Here is a 20,843-nt window from a genome sequence, read left to right on the forward strand (position 1 = left end):
ATAAGAGAATAGAAAATGATGGAGAGAGAACAGCAGGAATAGGTAAGACCTGTCTAAAAAGGTGATATTTGAACAGAAACTTAAGTCAAAGGAGGAAGAAAGAGAAATTTATAAAAGACAACTCCAGGTAAAGGAACAGCAAATGCAAAGGCTGAGACAGGAATGTGATGTGGCCACGGAAGAGTAAGGTCACTGGGAATCAGGAGAAGAGTAGTAAGAGATGAAGTCACTTAGCAGAGAACCTGATTACAGAACTTGTAACCATGGTAAAGTATCTACTCTATACAGATCCCTGAAGCAACGGGCTGCATTCACTAAATAACATGCTCCAGTACTTATTTTTTTCAGTCTTATATACAGTTTGATACAACCACCAATCTTCACAAAATAATTTTAATACTTTGTGCCAGGGCTAGCAACATCTTGCACTGTAACATTTCAATATGTACATAAACATTTTATTCAATTACAAATGTTTGTTAAAAGCAAAATGAATTAAGCAATTATCTATCCAAAGGTAAACACACACTAAGTTTTTTCTTCTTGGATCACTTTTGCAACAAAGTAAATTTCAATCACATTGTTAGTATAATGTTACTGATCTAGCAAGATATACCTTGAACTGTGAGGCATGACAACTCCTTATGAGAAAGAGCTATCCTTAAATTTGAATAGCTGAGTGATAAGAAAAGGTAGAACTAGTTGAGCATTTGGTGGAGAAATAGATCCAAGAGAAAAAACAAATTTGCAATGTTCTATAGGAAGAAAATAAACCCCATTATTTTATCCCTTGGATGTTAACATCATATTCAAGATGTTGGCAGTCCTCTTTTCTAGTGTTTGTGAAGAGACTGTTTACAGCATTGGGTGTACTTCAGTGAAAGCACAAAAATTACACTGGTTAGAAAGAGACAATTATCGGGTATAAATTAATACCAATAACCAAATCTGTTGTTTTCGGCTATGCTACTGAAAAGGATATGAGTATTTGAGAAACAAATTTAAAAACTATAATGAAAACAAATCCTTCTTTATTAAAAGCTAAATTTGCTATTATGAAGATTCTTTAAGTAGACAGTCTAAAGAATAAAGCATCATTACAGATTATTAGATTGTAAGAAAGATCTTTGCCAACCAACTCCATCGTGATCCATAGATAGGAAATCTGTTATGTGGCACTTTAATGAGTGGAATTTTTGCATACCCCACACTGTAAATCTTGACTCCACTTTCCCACTACACCAAATAACCTAATCCACAATACAAGGGGGTTAACAGTATGTTATTTTCAGAGGTGGTAAAAATGAGGGAGGGAAGGGAAATCAGAAGAGGAATACCACCTGGGTCATGGAAGGTAACTCTTAATCAACCAATCATTTTAGTTCATTTCCATGGTTCCACCAAACTACATTTTAAAAAGCTTTGACTGTATCATCACATCATAGGGAGGAAAGTAAAGCAGATAAACTGGTGTAAGAGGTTAGTTTGCAAACCAAGGGAATCTGAAGAATTATCCCCATCACATAAAAACCTCAAAAGAAGACTGAGCACAAATAGAAAGAAAAGAGAAAGGATCTTTGTGGTAAAGACTTCAACCATAAAAAGTTCCCTCCTCCCTCACATTACATAGCGAAATGTTTTCTTAGAATAAATTTTTATACTTATACATAAAACATGAAGAACCATGATGCCATTAAGTGACTCAGCTAATGCAAATAACAAGAAATATAGATTAATTCGATGTAAAGAACTGATCTTTTAAAATCAATTTAACACAAAGCCCCCCACAAATTATTTTCCCCAATAAATATACCTTGAAAGAAAGCTTCCGTCTGAGCCCGGACAATCTCATAGTCATTAGACAACATAAAATAGACAGGAATAGATGTTCCATATTCCAAATAATTATCTGAGGTCTCTTCAAGCCTCATACTTTCAGTTTAAACTAATTTATGGTTTAAAAAAGAAATTATAGAAAAAAGGTTAAGAACTTTTCACTATTCTGCATACTAATTTGAAGATCACCAGAATTTATCTTTTTTAAAAAAATGATACATGGTACTTTTCCTTTTTGGGTTTCATTAAAACAAAAAACACTGGGTATGTTATACTTTATCTGGAACCATCTCAGACAAATAAAAGACAGTCTAGGCAACTCTCAAAAGAACATACATAACACCTGGCTTTACCAAAGAAAATGTAAAGACATCAAGTCACTTGAAACTTTAAAAACAATCCTCTTTTGCAGCATTTGGTACTATAAAGTAAAGAAAACATCTTTCTCTGTACATTATTTATTAGATTGGTTTCTATTGAGTAAGCAAATTAGGAAATTAAGAGGAAAGGAAGCAATAATTGGATAATTTGTTTAAGTAAAGGAAGTTGGCTAATGTTACATTTTAAACCTAATAAAGGACCAAGGAAAGTTCTAAAACAGTGTAAGGGTTATAAAGGTGCTGAATTCTACTAAGAAAAAAATGGACAGATTCTTGTATTTAGATGTGTCTGTAAGAGGCGCCATCATAAAACTCAAGCGTAAAATTATAAAAATTTAAGAGAACATAAAATAAATTTTAGCAAACCAGTAAATCCTATTATAGATCACCCAAATAACTTCATAAATCCCCTAAACCTGATTTTGTTTAAAATAATAGCCTTATACTACATAAATAAATCTCAAGTATAAAAAGTACATGTTCTTATTGGAAAGTACAGCTCTTTAATGATGCCTTTGAATCATCCATCAGCCAAGTGGTGGTACAGCCACCACTTGTGTATTTCCAAATTCTTTTTCTTCACGTATTCTCTTCAAACCCCTGTTGTAAGACTGAACAGTGCAGTGGTGACATCATGTTAATTTTGTAGATGGCTTCATATTCCTGAAGGTGACGGACAAATCCAGCAGTAAGATTAACACATAACTTTCCTTCTTTAACATAAGCAATTGCATCTCCCTTGGAGATCCCAACATTTCCATGGAAAATAACTTTTCCTTTAGTTTGTAAGTGGCCATCAATAAATTCTTTAGTGCCAGGGAAAAAAGTATATTTTAATCTGGATTATCTGTAATATCCAAGACTAAATATTGAAATAATCTGTGGAAAGTTTAATAAAGTTTGGTCCAATAGTTCATCTTATTCATAGTATAGGGGTTATTCCATGTTTCTGTACTATGAGTGACTTGCTTTTCATAGCAGAATATGGACCTAAAAACAACTGAAGCAAAATTTCCTGCATCTCATTTCATAGGACAGGTTCAATCCTTTGCATCTTCTTGACATTGTAGAAGGAAGGGGAACTCCAGCTTCATGTCCTCCATTGCCCCAGCCTGTGGCCTGGAGGGTTGGTTGGAAGGATAAAATTACCAGGCCAGCCCAAGTCCTCAGGCTGGAAGTGGAAGCAGAAGGCAGAGGGGCTGAGTGGTCCAAAGGACAGGCTGGCTAGTGACTGAAACAGTGGGCTTACAACGAACAGTCTAAAGGATTTTGGTGATCCCAGCAGCAGCCACATGGGGCAGGGGAGGTCTGAGAGGCCTGAATCCAGCTGCCAAGCTGTTGCTGTCTCTTTCCCCACAAGTCTCTCTGTATCCATAGGCTGCCTAGGCTCCAGCAGAAGCACAATCCCCACAACTCCAGTAATTAAAAAAAATTATGTATATAATAACTATTACATACATGGCACAAAAGGTACAGTGAAAAGTAAATATCCCTTTCATAACTTGCTCAGCTCTTATTACCAAAGACAACTGTTGCCAGTTTCTTGTCTATCCTTTGCCCTGCTAAATATGATTTACTGGTTCTGCCACCCTCTGCTTGAATATTTTAGATTCAATACAAACTTAAAATTAAAAAGTGTACAGCATTTTTACTAACCATTTCACAAATAATCAAGTTTTGCCATCTAAGAGATCTTCATTACCAAATTATATAATTATTTGGCACATACTGCCATACAGTCATGTGCTGCACAATGACATTTCAGTCAACAATGGGCCGCATATACAATGGTGATCCTGTAACATTAAAATGGAGCTAAAAATTCCCATCGTCTAGTGATGCTATACTATGGGAGCAATAAGAAGTCATGGATGACTCAGTTCCTCTTCCAAGACGCCCTTCCGAATTGCCATGCCAGAGAAATAGAGAAGTGCTGTTTGGAGGATAACATACCTTTCAAGATTTTGCTTATTGTTGATAATGCTTCTGGACATCTTCCTTTTATTGGTGACCTTCATCCCAATATCAAAGTGGTGTTTCTCCCTCCAAACACCACCTCCTGGATCCAACCAATGGATCAAGGAGATATAGCAGCTTTGAAGGCCTACTGCCTGAGGAGGACCTTTGCCTAGGCTATTGCTGCAACTGAGGAAGACATTGATCCAATTCTGGGAGGATTCCAACATATATGACTGTACCAGGAACCCTGCTTGGGTTTGGGGTGATGTTATCAAGGAGTGTATGAATAGCATCCAGAAGAAGATACTCAAGAGGTTCATCAGTGACTTCAAAGGATCTGCCAAGGATGAGGAGGTGACAAAAATCAAGACGGCTGTGGTTGAGAAGGCGAACAACCTTAACCTGGGTGTGGATGGGGATGACACTGAGGAGCTCCTATAGTTGGTTCCAGAGGAACTGACTAATGAGGAGTTGTAAGAACTGGAACAGGAATGAAGAAGCTGAAGAAGAGGCAAAGAAAAGGAAACTGCAGGAGAAGAAAAAGAAGAACTCCCAAGAAAATTCACAGTGAAGATTTTAGCAGATTTTGCAGACCTCAACAAGCTCCTTAAAAAATTTGAAAAAATGGACCTGAACACCAAAAGGTTTTCATTAATAGAGAGGAATGTTCCTCGTGCACTATCTGCTTACAAGCAAATCTAGGATGAAAAAAAGGAAAGAGACCAGGCAAACTACCAAGGACACATTTCTGAAAAGTGACACCTCCTCAAGAAGAGCCTCAGGCAGGTCTTCCAGGAGGTACTCCAGAAGATAGCATTGTTATCATAGGAGATGAGAGCTCCATGCACGTTACTGCCCTTGAAGACCGTCCAGGGAGACAAGATGTGGAGGTGGAAGACAGTGCTATTGATCATTCTGATCCTAGGGTAATGTGTGATTGTCTTAGTTTTTTAACAGAAGTTGAAAACATAAACAAAGTTTAAAAATTTTAAAAATAGAAAAAAGCTTACAAAATAAGGATATAAAGAAAGAAAATATTTTTGTACAGCTGTACAATGTGTTTATGTTTTAAGCTAAGTGTTATTACAAGAGTCAAAAAGTCAAAAAAATTAAAAAGTTTATAGAGTAAAAAAGTTACAGTAAGCTAAGGGTAATTTATTATTGAAGAAAGAAAAATCTTTTTTTACAAATTTAATGTAGCCTAACTGTACAGTGTTTATAAAGTCTACAGTAATGTACAGTAATGTCGTAGGACTTCACATTCGCTCATGACTCGCCCAGAGCAACTTTCAGTCCTGCAAGCTCCATTCATGGTAAGCGTCATATACAGGTACACCATTTTTTATCTTTTATACTGTATTTTTTACTGTACTTTTTCTATGTTTAGATATGTTTAGATACACAAATACTTACCATTGAGTTACAATTGCCTACAGTATTCAGTATAGCAACATGCTGTACAGGTTTATAGCCTAGGAGCAATAGGCTACACCATATAGCCTAGGCATAGAAGGCTATACCATCTAGGTTTGTGTAAGTACACTCTATGATGTTTGCACAATGACAAAAATCACCTAATAATGCATTTCTCAGACTGCATCCCTGTCATTAAGCGACACATGTCTGTGCTCTTAACTCCATGATTTGTAAGCTCCAATGGGCAGGAACCACATCACAGTGTTGTATTACAGAAAGCATACCAGGCTAGATTCCTTCAGAAGACCTGGGTTGCAGGCTTACCAGTTGTGTGACCTCTGACCTTTACTTTCCAAATCTGTAAAATGTGGATATCACCTCCTCTCTTACCTATTCCACAGGGTTAAAAGGATTCAAAACAATAATACGTGTGGAAAGCACGCTGGAAACTCTAATGCTATATAAATGTGAGGTTATTTTTATTCATTTGTATCTCCACAGCAACCAGTCCAAAGCTGACCAGATACATCATAAATACTTAATTGAACAGGTATAAGCACATTTCCTATTGCATAAATTATACGCTATATTATATTTACAGAATTGATTTTTTTCCTGTAGGTTTACTGAATGAATATAACAACCCAAGTGTCAACAGAACATCTTTCCTTTGGGGAAAGTCTATGATCTCAAAGATCTTATTCATAATGAAAGGATATAAATTATCTGGCTTCTTAATTTTTCTTTTATACTGAGGAAAAATTGTCCTAGTAAGAGCAGGTATTTTATTAAATCCAGCAAAGTTAACAGTTTCACCACATGAAACAGGAGTTTAGGAAGGATCCAAAAAAGAGAGAGAGTTTGATGTATGAGAAGCCATTCAGACAATACCGAAGATTAAGTCTGCTGTCCAACAGGAATAGAAGATGGTATGAAAAACAATGAAGTCTTGCTAAAATATCTCTTTAATTTCTTTAGAACAGAAGATAGCACTCAAAACAAATAATTAAGAAAAAGTACAGAATAGATTAAGTAAATGGAATGGTTAATAAACATCTAAATCAGAGGGAACAAATGGCTGAATGTAGGGCAAGATTCTAACCTTTAGAAGCTTTTGTTAAAGGTTTTCCTTACCTCTTCCGCCGTACTAACATGTCGCCTCTGAGTTTTCTTGGGGCTCAAAAGGTTTCGACGACATGAACCACTCCAAGATGGACTTGGGACAGGCTTAATAGGAAAAGATTTTTCATATGCAGACACATGGCAGTGATGGTTTGACTTTCCCATAAAAGTGTTTGATAATCCACTAAAAAAATAAAAGAGTTTATAAGAAAAGTTAACAACAGTAAGAAAATCTAACCTAGTGATTATTTTCACTTTTAAGAAATAACAGGGGGCTGGCCCCGTGGCTGAGTGGTTAAGTTCACGTGCTCTGCTTTGGTGGCCCAGGGTAACGCCGGTTTGGATCCTGAGTGTGGACATGGCACTGCTCATCAAGCCATGCTGAGGTGGTGCCACACAGAGCACAATCAGAGGCACTTACAACTACAATATACAACCGTGTACTGTGGGGTTTGGGGAGAACAGTAAAAAAAGAAGATGATGATCAGCAACAGATGTTAGCTCAGGTGCCAATATTTAAAATAAATAAATAAATAAATAAAAAGAAATAACAAAAACAAGAAATTAACAGGTAGAATGACAGATGTACCATTTGGAGGAAATATATAAGAGATGACACAAGGGTTGCTGAATCAGGTTCTGCCACTGAAGAGGTCTTAGATTGCTAAACTATATAATTATCAAACACCTAAAACTGTATTTCTTAGCTTCACAATCTATAAGTTCCTTTGGTCAGGAACCACAGACCTGTGTAGTACGACAGAAAGCATATCAGATCAGACTGCTCCAGAAATTCTGGGTTCCAGGTAGGCTAGGATACACACACACTTTCTGTTTACTCCTCGCAGCCACCTCCAACAAGCCCTTTGGAGGGAATTATTTTAAAATTAAATAAGCAAAGATGAATAAAGCTGAAGTCTCTCAACTAAGTTTTTAAACTGATTTTAAAATTTTCTAAAAGACCAACAGAGGGCTCCCACCTTTCATTAAAAACAACCAGAAGGCTTTTTATTAGGCTGCATCATTCTCTGTGAATTCTCCTTCTAGCCTCAGTACTGATCTCCTCTGAAGAAGAATTTTGTTTTTGTTTCTTCATACCATTTGTGCCCCCAAATAATGGGAAAAATCGGCAGGAAAAATATTTTTGTGAACTCAAAATCCAGTCTTGTCTGTAAGGCTAGGTTAATAATTTAAAGCTTTTTCTATGCGCTCTTTTTCATCGGTCATCACCCAGCAAATCTGGGAGACTTGCTCTCAGCATAATGAATTTTCTTTCTTTTTTTCCCTGAGGATGCAGAACAGAGATACAAAGCTGACCAAGCTGAATTCAATGAAATCAACTCATCAAATCAGTACATGTGGTCTGGATCCAAATGAATCAGACTAAGTCTAAAGAAAATCAAAAAGCACATATACTCACTGTCTTTAACTCTTCAAACTCTAATGGTTTCTATGTGTGCTAGAGTGGGGAAAGAAGCAAGGAGTCAATTTCAGGAAAGGTTTATTTTCTCAGGATGGATGCATGCAGCTAGGAAAAGATGGTAAGGGCAGTATAATTTGTTTGATAAAAATATAATAAATTCCCCACGATGTCTTTTGTATTTATGCTTCCTAGGGTATGTGTGTGTGTTTTTAATGCAAAAGATCCTTTTTTCTAAAGAACAGTATGAAGGGGCCAGTCCAGTGGTACAGTGGTTAAACTCGCATGCTCCACTTTGGCAGCCAGGGATTTGCCTGTTTGGATCCTGGGTGTGGACCTATGCACTGTTTGTCCAGCCATGCTGTGGCAGGAGTCCCACATATAAAGTGGAGGAAGATGGGCATGGATGTTAGTTCAGGGCCACTCTTCCTCAGAAAAAAAGAGGAGGATTGGTGGTAGATGTTAGCTCAGGGCTAATCTTCCTCAAAAAAACCAGTATGAGGGCATTTTGCAATGCCAGAAAGCAAGGGTGCTACCAACAATTAATGAGGTTGGGTCAGACATAGACGTAAGCTTGAAGAAGCTCCTAGTGGCCAAAGTTGTGAGAATGCGAACATTAAAAGAACAATGATTGTAGTGGATTGAAACACACTGAATCCATAATTATACTAAAAAAAGAAGAGAAAAATTCATTTGAACCACATGGAGTGGCTATTAAAAGAAAAAAACTTACCCTGAAAATTGGTAGTGAAAAAGAAATATCTAATCCTATGTCCTGCCTTCCCAGTAGGAAATACATTTCGGGGTAATCAAATAGCCCCAGCTAATGAGGGGAAAAAGCTCACCTTTATAGCAGAGGACCAATTAATAAGCATAGAAGAAGTGATAAAACTAGAAAAATATTTCATGAACTCTAATAAAATTATCAGGTCAAAAGGGGTGTAAAGGTACAAACTTCCAGTTATAAAATAAAGTCATGGGGATGTAATGTACAGCATGGTGACTACAGTTAATAATACTATACTGGACATTTAAAAGTTGCTAAGAGAGTAGATCTTAAAAGTTCTTATCACAAGAAAAAAATTTTATATCCATGTTTGGTGATAGATGCTAACTAGATTTACCACAGTGATCAATTCACAATATACACATATCAAATCATTATGTTGTATACCTGAAACTAACATAATGTTATATGTCAATTATACCGCAATTAAAAAAATTATTATGTGGTAAGGATTATCAGTTGATACTAATAAGTTTTAGGCTGACCTGAAACTGTTCATTCATATAATGCCAAAGTAACATCATTTAGATTACATTCTAGAAACAAGCGCAAAAAAAATTTATCTGTACAATTAAGGACTAGACTGTCATCTTCCTAAGCCAGAGGCCAACCCAGTATCACTAATGATAGAAGATTAAGATATTATAGGTTTCCTAATGTGATGCAACACAACATCAGCTTTTATTCAAGTCAAAAATCTACTTCACAAAAAATATAGAGAATAAAACCATACTATAAGGAAGAAACCTGTCAAATCCAAAAGGTGGGAGATTATGAAGAAAAAAGTCATGTCATTAAAAAAAAGGGCTATTCTAGGTTGAAGAAAACTTAAGGGCGATAGCTACCAGATACAGTCCTAGATTGGATACTGATTTGGACAAATTAGCTGTAAAGGATACTTTTGGGTCAACTAGGAAAATTTAAATATAATTCAGTTAGTGTACATGATAAAATTTACTGAATGGAAAAGAGGAGATGATTGACTAAAAAAGTAGATTACAAATGAGTATGCACAGTATGAACTCATTTTTTTTTTTTAAAAGTGTGAAAATGCAGAGAGAAACATCTGGAAGGATATTTACTAAGATATTACAGAGGTGATCTCTCTGGCTGGTAGGAACATGATGTTTTTATTTTTTATTTTTTCTTATCTTCTAATTTTTTATCTTTGCTTATTTTCTAATTTTTTACAAAGCACATGTACTGTTTCTGTAATAATGTTTTTAAAAACTAACAGTATGACACCATTAAGTAAAAAAAGCAACTTGCCAAATGATGCATATAGAATATCTTTAATGAAGACAAAATAATATTACACATTTCATAGCATACATAGCATATATATCATGCTATCTGAGTAAGAAAGAGTGAAAGAGAAACAAGCAGAGGAAAAGGTCTGAAATGAAACACACCAGGGGTGGGGAATAAGATTGGAGGTAGTGGTGAAGAGATCTTGAGCTTTATCAGCAATGTTTTAATTTTTACAATGTGAATGTATTAATGAATTCTTGTATAATTTAAAAAAATATTAAGAAGTGGGGAAGACAATCCCTGGGAGTACTGACACACGATTCCAGAGTCCATGTGCTGATAATCATAACATAAAAGCCATCTTGTTGGTTTCAATCAATACCAGAAAGCTTAAACTTGCAGGAAATTAAGTCATCCCACATTCCTACAATCCGTCACCAGAGTAAAATTTTAGTCACAAATACTATTTTAAAAAACAAATATTTTACTAATATAAGAAAGTGCCTGAGGGAAAAGTTTCTAAGCCAAACTTCCTCTGACTAAACAATCAGCATAAGCTTGGTGAGGGAATAGCTAGGGCTTATGAACTTGGGCTAAATAGGATAAAGTTCTTCGTGACTTTACGTCTAGTTGACTAAGGCCATAAGGTGCAGAGCTGCTTTGGTTTAAGTTAGGTCTCTGCTCGTGAGAGCCTATAAAATGTGCTGGTTTCTTTGCTATTGAAGTTGCAGAAATTGACCGATTTTCACCTTAAAATTCATAATAGCCAGATTCATCCTGAAGGGTCCCAATATACTCATATCCATCAAGACTTCCTTCAATACTCTCTCCTCTAATGATAAGATTTGGCTGCCACCAAAATTCAGCACCAAGTAAATTAAAAGTTGAAAGTTTAAAATAGATTTGTCCCTAGTTCTATGGTTTAAAGTTCAAAAATGGTGTTCCTCTTATAAAATGCCAATGTAACAGCTATCTTATAGCCATCTTCTCTTAGTTCGAAGGAAGGGCTTGTGAACTAAGCAGCCAGAATACCTACCTTGAGGTCTTTCGGGTTTCGAGGTAAAGACTTCGGCTGTTTCTTGATTTTTGTAAAGCTGAACTTGATGCTGGGGTGGAACTTCTCCATTGGCCGTTTGCACTCTGGCCAAAGGTTCTTAAGTCTCCTGAGCCAAGAAAACTGTCTGAGGAAGGGTTGTCTAAAAGAATAAAAGTTTGAATAAATTAAACAAATACCTATAGTGGTTCTCCATATGACTGCAGCCATGTCCAACATTGTATTCCAAAGTAATGTGGCATACCACCATGTCTCTCACGGAAGAAAGATCCCAGTCTCAACTGCCAGTAAGTCTGCAGTAAGGGAACTTCTATAAACTATAATTGATTCAGCCATACTAACCTGAAAATTGATGAAGGAGCTGAATCCTGCCACAGCCATGTGCCTTATCTGCATCAATGTGACTCCGTGGTGTCCACCAAAAGTCAACATTTTACCCCAACTATATCTTGCAAGCACTCCCAGGCCTGGGCCTGAAAGAAGGTAGGCCAGACCAGTAAGAAAGCAGGTGGAGGGCCAAGGAGAATTGTAATTCAAATGAACAACAGTTATTGCTTAATAAGCAGCTGGTGTCACTTTCTTGTTTTTAATTACCATGTGCACAACTCAGGGGCTCTTCTAAGAGCAGAGATAACCTAATTGCTGCTTATTCTGGCTGGCTTTTGGCAGGAATGACCCATCATATGCATCTGGTTCTGGTATGATAACCTTCAGTCACTTAATGCCATAATCATCAGACATATCAATACTCTGATGCTTGCTACTGCAATCAGACTAAGTGAGCATTATTTGTTTATTATTTGAATTTTCTGACTTGTGGCTTACAAGTGGGGATTATAAAAATCTCTTGAAGTTTCAGCTAGAAGTTGAATAATTTCTCTACCCTCTTCGCCCTTCAGCAGGACTGAATAATTTAAAACAGCACCTTGAAAATACTTCAATTGTTAGGCTATGGAACTCTGAGGAGCACCAGTAGAAAAATGAGAAAGGTAATTCTCTACTTCCTGAATTTTTATCTAATGATGACATCATTTTGAAGATCTTTTTTCAAAGCATATTACTATAGAACTTTGCACAATATCATATATTTATATTATTTAAAATATTTAATGCAGCTTTTGATACTCTATCCAAAAAGTAAGGCACCCGACAAAAATATAAGTTTTGTATTTTTTTTTTTTAGTTGATCAGGTTTATCAGGATTTAGAGTAAATAAGAGAAAAAAAGAAGTAGTCAGGGTGGTATTAGTACCAGTTGATTCACAGTAGATGAACCTCATCTACTAATTAAATTAAAATTTATTGTCAAAATGAATAATCTTTTTCCTTTGCAATCAATATCTATGCTTAGCATCTATTACTTTTACTTTAAGGATAGAGATATGAGGCTAGTGAAAATGAGTCTCATTAAAGGACCATAAAATTATCTTTTAAATGCAAAGTAATAACAGTAGAAATCTTTGTCTCTCACACTCTTTTTGCCAGAATTTGATTAGGGAATGATATAACCAGAGATGTCTACTCAAACTTGAGGAGTAAGTCTACCAAAAATGCAAACTACCCTGACAAGGGTGAAATTTGAGAGCAAAGATAAGCCAGAGTAGCATCCTCAATGGCATTTGACACAGGTTTCAGCTTTAAAATGCAAGGGAAAAGCACAGAATCAGGCAGTCTGTTTAACCAGAATAAGGTGATTCCATTCCCACTCAATGAAATCACTGACTAGTCCTCTATTGCTGACACGATCAAGCAAAGCCAGATAGGGACCAAAGGGGGCTGCAGACATTCTTTTTTTAGTGATGGTTTAAACTGGTATTCTGCCATCATTAAGAAATCAGATTGCAAATGCCACAAATAAGATTACTTATTATGTGCACATACACACAAAACTATAAGGAAATATACCAAAAATTTAATTTTGGTTGTGTTCCAATGATAGACTGATGGGTATTTTTCTTCTTTTCTCTACAAATTTTCTACAAGGACACGAAATACTTTTATGGACACAATGAAATAAACTTGATATTTTTAAAAAAGTGTGTCAGGCAATCACTTACTATGAAAGTAACCATCAGTCGTTCCTGTTAACTTTTGGATTTATTTAGTTATTGTAAATAGCAGAATGCTTTAAATCATCTTACCTTCCGAATGCCAGTTTGGCAACCTAATTTAACATATTTTCTAAAGAAAAGACATTGATAATGATTCTAAGCATGAGCAAAATAATTTCTTTTCATCTTAACTTATTTTTCTTTGTTTAGGATTTAAAAAGTTTTAGTTTGCTTTTCAATTGCGCTCTTAATAAAATCAAGAGTTCTTGAAGTCAGACTAGCACTAAGTTGTTAAAGTAGAAGTCTCACATTTTTCTAAATTCTAAAATTTCTTTTTAAAAAGTCAATGTTTTTAATAGTCTAATCTTGAGTGGATTAAGAAGCAGATTTTTAAAAAGTTTGCTATAGAGAGGCAGATTCAGTAAAGCAGTAAATGGGAAGCTCCAGACCCTAAATTCTAAGGTTTGGGCCTTTCCTATATTTGCTTTCATCTTGGTGGAGAAGAGGACAGCAAGGTGAGAGAGGAGACAAATACCAATACAGTCAGAATGAGAAGACTAAGGCAGGTAAACTGGGGACCCACGTCTAGCCCAATCAAGAGGAAAGGCTAGGGGTGACTGACCACAGACATCAACGTGGGCATTATCAAAAAAGAATAGATCCAAAGGAGATACCAGAGATCAAATTCTGCAGGACTTGCAACGAACTGGAATGGGTGTGGCAAAGGAACAAAGTTAAAGTACACAGTAAAAACTAGATTTGAATTAAAGGTTTTACTATAAGAAAAAAGTTTATAGACCCTTGGCATTCACAGATTTAAAATTCTGACTGTTATGGAGCAACCCTGGAGGTCTGTGACATGTAAGTTTGCTTGGTCAGGGACTAGATGAAATTTGGTAGAGGCACAAATCTGAATCCTCTGCTTCAGGCTATAATTTAGAGAACGGATCTAACAGCTCAGCAGCCCTATCATGATACGGCTTTATTAGTCACTGCTGTTACTTCTATTCATCATCATGTATACAGTAACTGTTATAAAGTAATTTTTTTTCTTTTCCTAAAAAAATGGCCTTCAAGTGAGAGATAAACCTTCAGTGTAAGATTTTGATATGGGGATCAATTTGTGGTATGAGGACAAATGTAGGAAAAATGTAACTCAAGAATCGTGTAACTGAGTAGAAAGCCAAGAAACTGGTTAAATATCATCACAGTCAAGATCATGAGGATTTGAGATGATCTCAGATACATCCTTAGTGAATATCAAGGGTCTACTGAAATTTAAAAGAAAACAGCTATATATATGCAAATGTCTTTAAGTCATGTCAGTTATGACAGCTGAACATGGTGAGGTGAGGGGACTTAAACCAAGGGAAATAATGAAGCAAATGAAGGCACAGGCCCAGTATCCTAAATCACGGCCCTTTTGGCCCAGTCATGTTTGTGAATTAAAAAGTTCTGGAATTTTAGAAAGATAACCTGGTATACACTACTATATAATGCTTCCAAGTATAATCCGAAGCAGCACCCTGTAATCAAACATATTGATATATCTACAATGAAATGTATACTCATACTTACAAAGATAAAAAAATAAAACACAAAACGTAAATAGCTTCATGTCAGTTTACATAGGTCTTTGCTAAGAAATGAATTCAGGTCAGCTCAGGTTTTGATGCCAAATGAATCGTGAAAAAATTTTTGGTTTTCAGAGCTTTTGGGATTTTGAATTGCACGTAAAGCATTGTGAATGTGCATATCAATTCCATGGATTATTAGAAATTAACAGAAAAAGGTAAATATGAAGACTAATGTAAACAGATGGAAAAAAAAAACAAAAACATTGGGCTGAAAAAAGATTATATGTTTCGAATCATACAATGTATACCATGCAAGTACACACAGATAAAAATCAGAAAAGGCCACAGAGTTAAGTAAGAGTAGAGTTATAGTCAGGAGATTTTGAGTGAAATTTTTTATATATAATTGCTTATTATTAAGCATTTATTATAAACTAAAAGTAAATATTCTGGCCAATGGTAAATCAACATATGAAATTATAAGCAAACACAGCCTGAGTTCAAATGAAAAAATTAAGGATCTTATTTCATTATCCACTCAACTACCTTCCCCTACGATTAACCATGAGCTATCAAATCAGATTTCAGGCTCTCTGCTCATCAGAAAGGCCTTTTCAATAATAACGATGGCAGAGTTACTTTCTGAGCAAATTGACTGATTTTTCTATACAAATTTGCACATATCAGGTGGAGACCATTTCCCATCCCAGAAGAGGAAACCCAGTGCCCAGGGTAAAGTACCACCCACCTAAATGACATTTGAATATAATATAAATCTAAAAGAGCATCATACTAACGTCTTTTTAGGGGAGGAGATCTCATCTTGCTGACAAAGAATCCTGAGGAAGCCAAATAACAACAATAATTATTATTTGCATTTCATATTTATTATCTCAATTTATTCTTATAAAAATCCCATTGGGGCAAGTTCAATGGTATTACTAGTATTCCCATACTTGTGGCAAGGTGAAGAGATTAAAGCATCAGGAGTGAAAAGATACAAGAAGACCACTATAATCTTCCTGGGTCATACCTCCAGGAAGCTAACCAACAAAAAACTCTTAATTTCCTTTCCCCCAAGACAGAGGCAGAAGATCATTGGAGACCTAAACCTTAGGAAAGGGGCAGATGAAAGTCAGGCAGGCCAGGGGCTAGGAATAGCCTAGAGAATGCTGACTTCTGTCATGGATCACAAGCTGAATAGGCAAGTCCTTGAATATGCAAGCATGGCTGTGGCAGGTGCTAGATAGAAATATGTTATTAACATTTCCTGCCCTGACAGAGGGACAAGCTTGAGCATAGAGATAAATTTTCAGGATTTACGGTTTCAAGCAGAATAGAAACAGGCTAGGTCTGTACTTTAAATCCATACAAGATAAATATCCTTTACATCACATACATATATCCAAAAAAAAAAGCCAAAAACAAATTGCTTTTTATAATGACATAATGAACAAGTAGGAGAATGGATGCCAAAAAAACTTTTTCATCAGAAAATACTTGGTTGAGACTAGATCAGTAAAGTATTATAGCAACCACATACACACACACATAAAACTTATTAAAATGATGTTTTAGTGGAGTAAATACCATTTTGCTTTTGATAATGTTTTTACTTTTAGAGATGGTAAACATAAAGAATTTGCTAGGAAGAAATCCAAAAGGTATAAATGCCTTGACTCCAAGTAATGTGTCATACCTGAATAATAATTTGGATTATAAGCTGCACTTCTCGTAGAACATGTATAAGATCGGTCCAAATTTCCTTGCCTGGAAGGCAAAATCTAAAGAAAGCAGAAGACCTTTCTTAAATCATATTTTTGACAATAAAATGGAATAAAAATTTATAGTAGGAAAAATACATCATTAAACAACATTATGACATACTTCAGAACTCAATATAGTTATATTTATACATATTATAAATAAATTAAGCTACATACTAATAAGAAAGGAAAACACACACACAATCTGATGAAATGATCGAGGCTTCAAGGGGGAAAATGGGCAAAATATGTCTTATCCAACTTAATTCAAAGAATGCTCATTTGAAGGTAAATATGCATTTAGTAGTATACCCTGTTCTGAAAGAGAGTTATATCATATGTCAAACAGGCTGACAAAATCAACCTGTTTTTGATTCTTTTGATAAATTTACAGAGATAGTTCTTAATCAGGGTTAGTGCTGCACTCCAGTATAAATCTGGAAATCTGTAGATATTCAGTTATCAGAATGATTACTGGGGGCAGATGCTACAGGTATTTAGTGCCCAGGGGCCAAGGTTGCTAAACATTCTGCTATAGTTGGGACAGATTCACACAGCAAAGAATTGTCTCATCCAAATCAGTAATGGCTTTCCTCCTGAGAAAGACTGCTTTATTAATAGTGCTCCTCAAATTTTAATGCGCATATAAATCAGCTGGAGAATTTTTAAAATGTAGATTCTGATTCAGTAGGTCTGGGGTAAAGCCTGAGATTCTGCATTTCTAACAAGCTCACGGGTGATGCTGCTGCTGCTGGTCCTTTCAGAAACTAAGCTTTATAGCACAGAGAAATCTCAGAGCTACTGTATATTTACATATTTACCCCCATTTAATGCTCAGCATTTTTTAGACACTAGGTTGAAAGAACACTAATCTGTGTATTGGTAACTGTAATATTCAGAGGAATAATACAGAGTTTTCTAAAAGGCACAGTTCTCAAAGAACTCATGCACAGCCTAGTTCTTGTCTTAACTTTAATATATCAAATAGAATTCCAAACACCAAAATTATTGATTTTAAAAAGGTAATATAATTAACAGAAGAAAACTATTCCTAACCTGATGGTCAGAAAGTGAAAGCTGGTCCTCTGGAAAACCTGTGTGTGACAGGAGATGGGTTTTGAATATGGAGTTGTGGTTCACTAAAGTTACTTCTCCAGCATCCATCTTCATCCTATCAGCAATATCATCTGGGGAAAGAGTCCAGATTAGTTCAAGTCACATAATTCCTCAGGAACTACTTTCCCATGAATCACATTTTCACCTAATAACAATGCTTCCCCAAGAATATCTCTACACTCTACAGTCAAACAAAACCTCTCCTTCATAACTAACCACTGGCAAGAAATCTCAAAATGTCATTGTCAAAAAAAAGGTGTCCATGTGCAGAAAATGGCTCATTTGGAATTCACTGAGATCATCTACCAAATAGTTCAAAATTTGTACTAGTATAAAAAGAGCTTAATTCAAAGTTTTAAAAACAATGCAATTTTCCCAAAAGAAATTTCTGAATGTTTTAACTGTGGGGAAAAAATCTTAAATATTAAAAACACGGGGAAAAAATTTCACCATTCAGACATAAACACTGTTAACATTGATTTATTTTCTGTTTTAACTCAGAAAGGTGCTGTAAAAATTTACCCAAGTGCAAATTTTTTTCAGCAAAAAGCATAATTTATTTATATAGCTCTTAACAGATATCAGCTCAATTACTAAATCACTATGGCAGAAACTTACTTTAAAACCATTTTTGAGACCTTTGTTACTATAAAAGAACTATATAGGAACGAATGAGAGTAAGGGAACTCAGTGACTTACACTGGCATCAGCAATGACAGAAAAGGGAAACAACCAACCAGGGGAGAGAGAAGGTAGACTAAGCAAAAGGGAAAAACAGAAAGTAGAGAGACGACCAATGTGAATTTAAAAGGAGCGTATGGGATGTCATAAGATCTAACTGCACAAATTTTTCAACTTATTCCTAAATTGGCTACTAGTCCTGACCTGTATCGATCCCCTTTACAGACATAAAAATACTATGAATAGTGGAAAACGTTCCACTCACAATTAATTCTCAATGCCACTAGCTAAATGAAATGAAAAATTTACCTTATTCAAACAATTTATCATATAGAAGGCAGTATAACATGGTGCTAAAGAACAAGGACTCTGGAACCAGGCTGCCTGAGTTTAAATCCTGGCGCTGCCACTTATAGTTGTGTGACCCTAGCCAAGTTTCTTAACCTCTGGGTCTCAGTTTCCTTGTTGACATAATGGAGATAATAACAGTACCTATATTGTAGGTACTATTAGGTGCCCTTGCAAGGCAATTTTAAATATTAAATGAATTAATATATTTTAAGCACTTAAAACAGGGCCTTGCATATAGTAAATGTTTGCTAGTGTGTATTTAGCTTTCTCAATACAAGGAATGAGAAAATGCTCCCAAATGACACTATAAACAATGTTCCAACCAAAAGAAAATTGTTTGGTATACATAATTAGCATGAGATCTCCCTTAAAATTATTGTTAAGCACAAAGATGCAAATACTGAAAATGTTAGGAAAACCCATTCTTTCACTCCAGCTTAATTAATCAGAGTAACTAAAAGATTGAAGGAATAGTTCACAGTTAGTCTTACCCATGTCAGGTCTTTTCACATCACTGACTTTAGCAAAGATACAAAGTCCTGTAAAAAAAAGAAAGAAAACAGAAATGTTACATTCTGAAACATCTATTTCAAATAATTATACAACAGGAAGCCATTCACAAGTGATATTTGTATTCTTAGTGGAGAAAAATATAAGGTGGTAAGGAAAGCTGACTTGATGGGAAGTGAATGGAAACTAAAACTAGCCTGAGGTAGTTCTAAGCATTTCTGTAACCCATGCTATACTAAACAGCAATTACGGACTATCCACAGAATCAGAGAGTATTACAGCAAGAAGTAAGCTGGACGAGTCAAACTTTTGGAGATTAATTTGCATATGGTCATAAAGTTAGTTAGTGACTACTCTGAAATTATAACCTAGAAATTCTTCCAAATCCATTGCTCTATTACTTCACGCTAAACCATTTTATACACAAGTCATAGATCTTGTGGTGGTCCTATTGACACTTCTCTTCCATACGTCTTACTCAGCGGCCAAATATTCTGAGGACAATCAAGGAATACTTCTCAGTTGCACTAAGTACTTTCTCCCTTATCATTAATCAAACTGCTACAAATCAAAGCCTCTTTGCTATATGAAATTATTTCCTCCTCTAATGTATCTAATTTTCACAGAAAAGGGAAGTTAAAGGCCTAGTTGCCGGGAATAGTTTAATAAACATACCCTTGGCACACATGCTTCTTGGCAGATTTCCATGAGGAGGAGACGAGGGATGGTAATAGTCACACTTGTATATTTTCATAATCTGACTTATCACCATACTTTTAAAAGACTGAACACTTCGTCAACTACGTAGCAATATCAGGGCTTCAATTTGCTGAGACTGGATGATGATAACAGGTATTCTTTATAGTCCCAATAATGAAGTGTGCACACTAAGGACGGCTGCTTGAGCTTTTCTTGGCGCAGCTACTGATTAAGTAGAGTAATCATCTGATTACCTAGTCTTGCCAGGGAGGACTCCCAAAGAATTTAAATCTTAGATTTAGGTCTCAAATGTTTCCAAATGCTTAACTTAACCAAAGGCTTCTACATAGAAATTCTCCAGGTTTTTCTTTCCCTTTCTTTCATTTTTAATAAATAAAGTAGAATTCCCTGGGTCCCAGATTAAGGAAAAAAAAATCCTATCAACCAATAAAACAGCAGTGGCTTTTTCCTATTTCACTCTTTCAGGCCATTTAACAATTGTCATCACTAGTCTTTTTTGTTGTATTAAGAATGTCAATTTAAAAGCCTGGTGCCTAGTAGAACAATCCCATGTTAACCTCCTTTGCACTGCTAAGATAGATGGGAAGAGGGGAGTAAGCAAGAAATCGAAGAATTTTAGAGATTATGTCCAGAGGGATTAAGTGACTTGCTTGAAATCACACAGGTCAAAAGGAAGACAAAAATCCAGCCATCCTAACTCCCAAGCAAATGTGCTTTTCAATAAACACCACAAAACTTCACATCCTTTAACACATCCTCATTCAAGGATTCATACACTTTGGCAAGATAAAAGTAACTACTAGCTAACTCTGGGGAATCCACACTGATTTATAATTTTAATAATTAA

General features: G+C 35.6%; 1 protein-coding gene and 1 pseudogene across 6 annotated transcripts in view; both read right to left on the minus strand.

Annotated features, from left to right (window-relative positions):
• SENP1 (SUMO specific peptidase 1) overlaps window positions 1-20,843 on the minus strand; it is a 50,079-nt gene that overhangs the window by 26,598 nt on the left and 2,638 nt on the right. For 3 of the 6 annotated variants that reach the window (XM_070621141.1, XM_008513603.2, XM_008513606.2), the window contains exons 2-7: window positions 19,258-19,305; window positions 17,675-17,805; window positions 16,552-16,636; window positions 15,650-15,691; window positions 11,208-11,367; window positions 6,726-6,897 (exon numbers count right to left, since the gene is read on the minus strand). In XM_070621141.1, coding sequence (XP_070477242.1) covers window positions 6,726-6,897; window positions 11,208-11,367; window positions 15,650-15,691; window positions 16,552-16,636; window positions 17,675-17,805; window positions 19,258-19,261 — 594 coding nt within the window. In that variant the 5' untranslated portion in view covers window positions 19,262-19,305. The remainder of the gene's footprint in view (window positions 1-6,725; window positions 6,898-11,207; window positions 11,368-15,649; window positions 15,692-16,551; window positions 16,637-17,674; window positions 17,806-19,257; window positions 19,306-20,843) is intronic. The other 3 variants (XM_070621143.1, XM_008513604.2, XM_070621142.1) reach the window with 1 other exon arrangement.
• Window positions 2,673-3,455, minus strand: LOC139083566 (serine/threonine/tyrosine-interacting protein pseudogene; annotated as a pseudogene).

The sequence above is a fragment of the Equus przewalskii genome, chromosome 5, assembly GCF_037783145.1.
Source record: "Equus przewalskii isolate Varuska chromosome 5, EquPr2, whole genome shotgun sequence".
Taxonomy (NCBI): domain Eukaryota; kingdom Metazoa; phylum Chordata; class Mammalia; order Perissodactyla; family Equidae; genus Equus; species Equus przewalskii.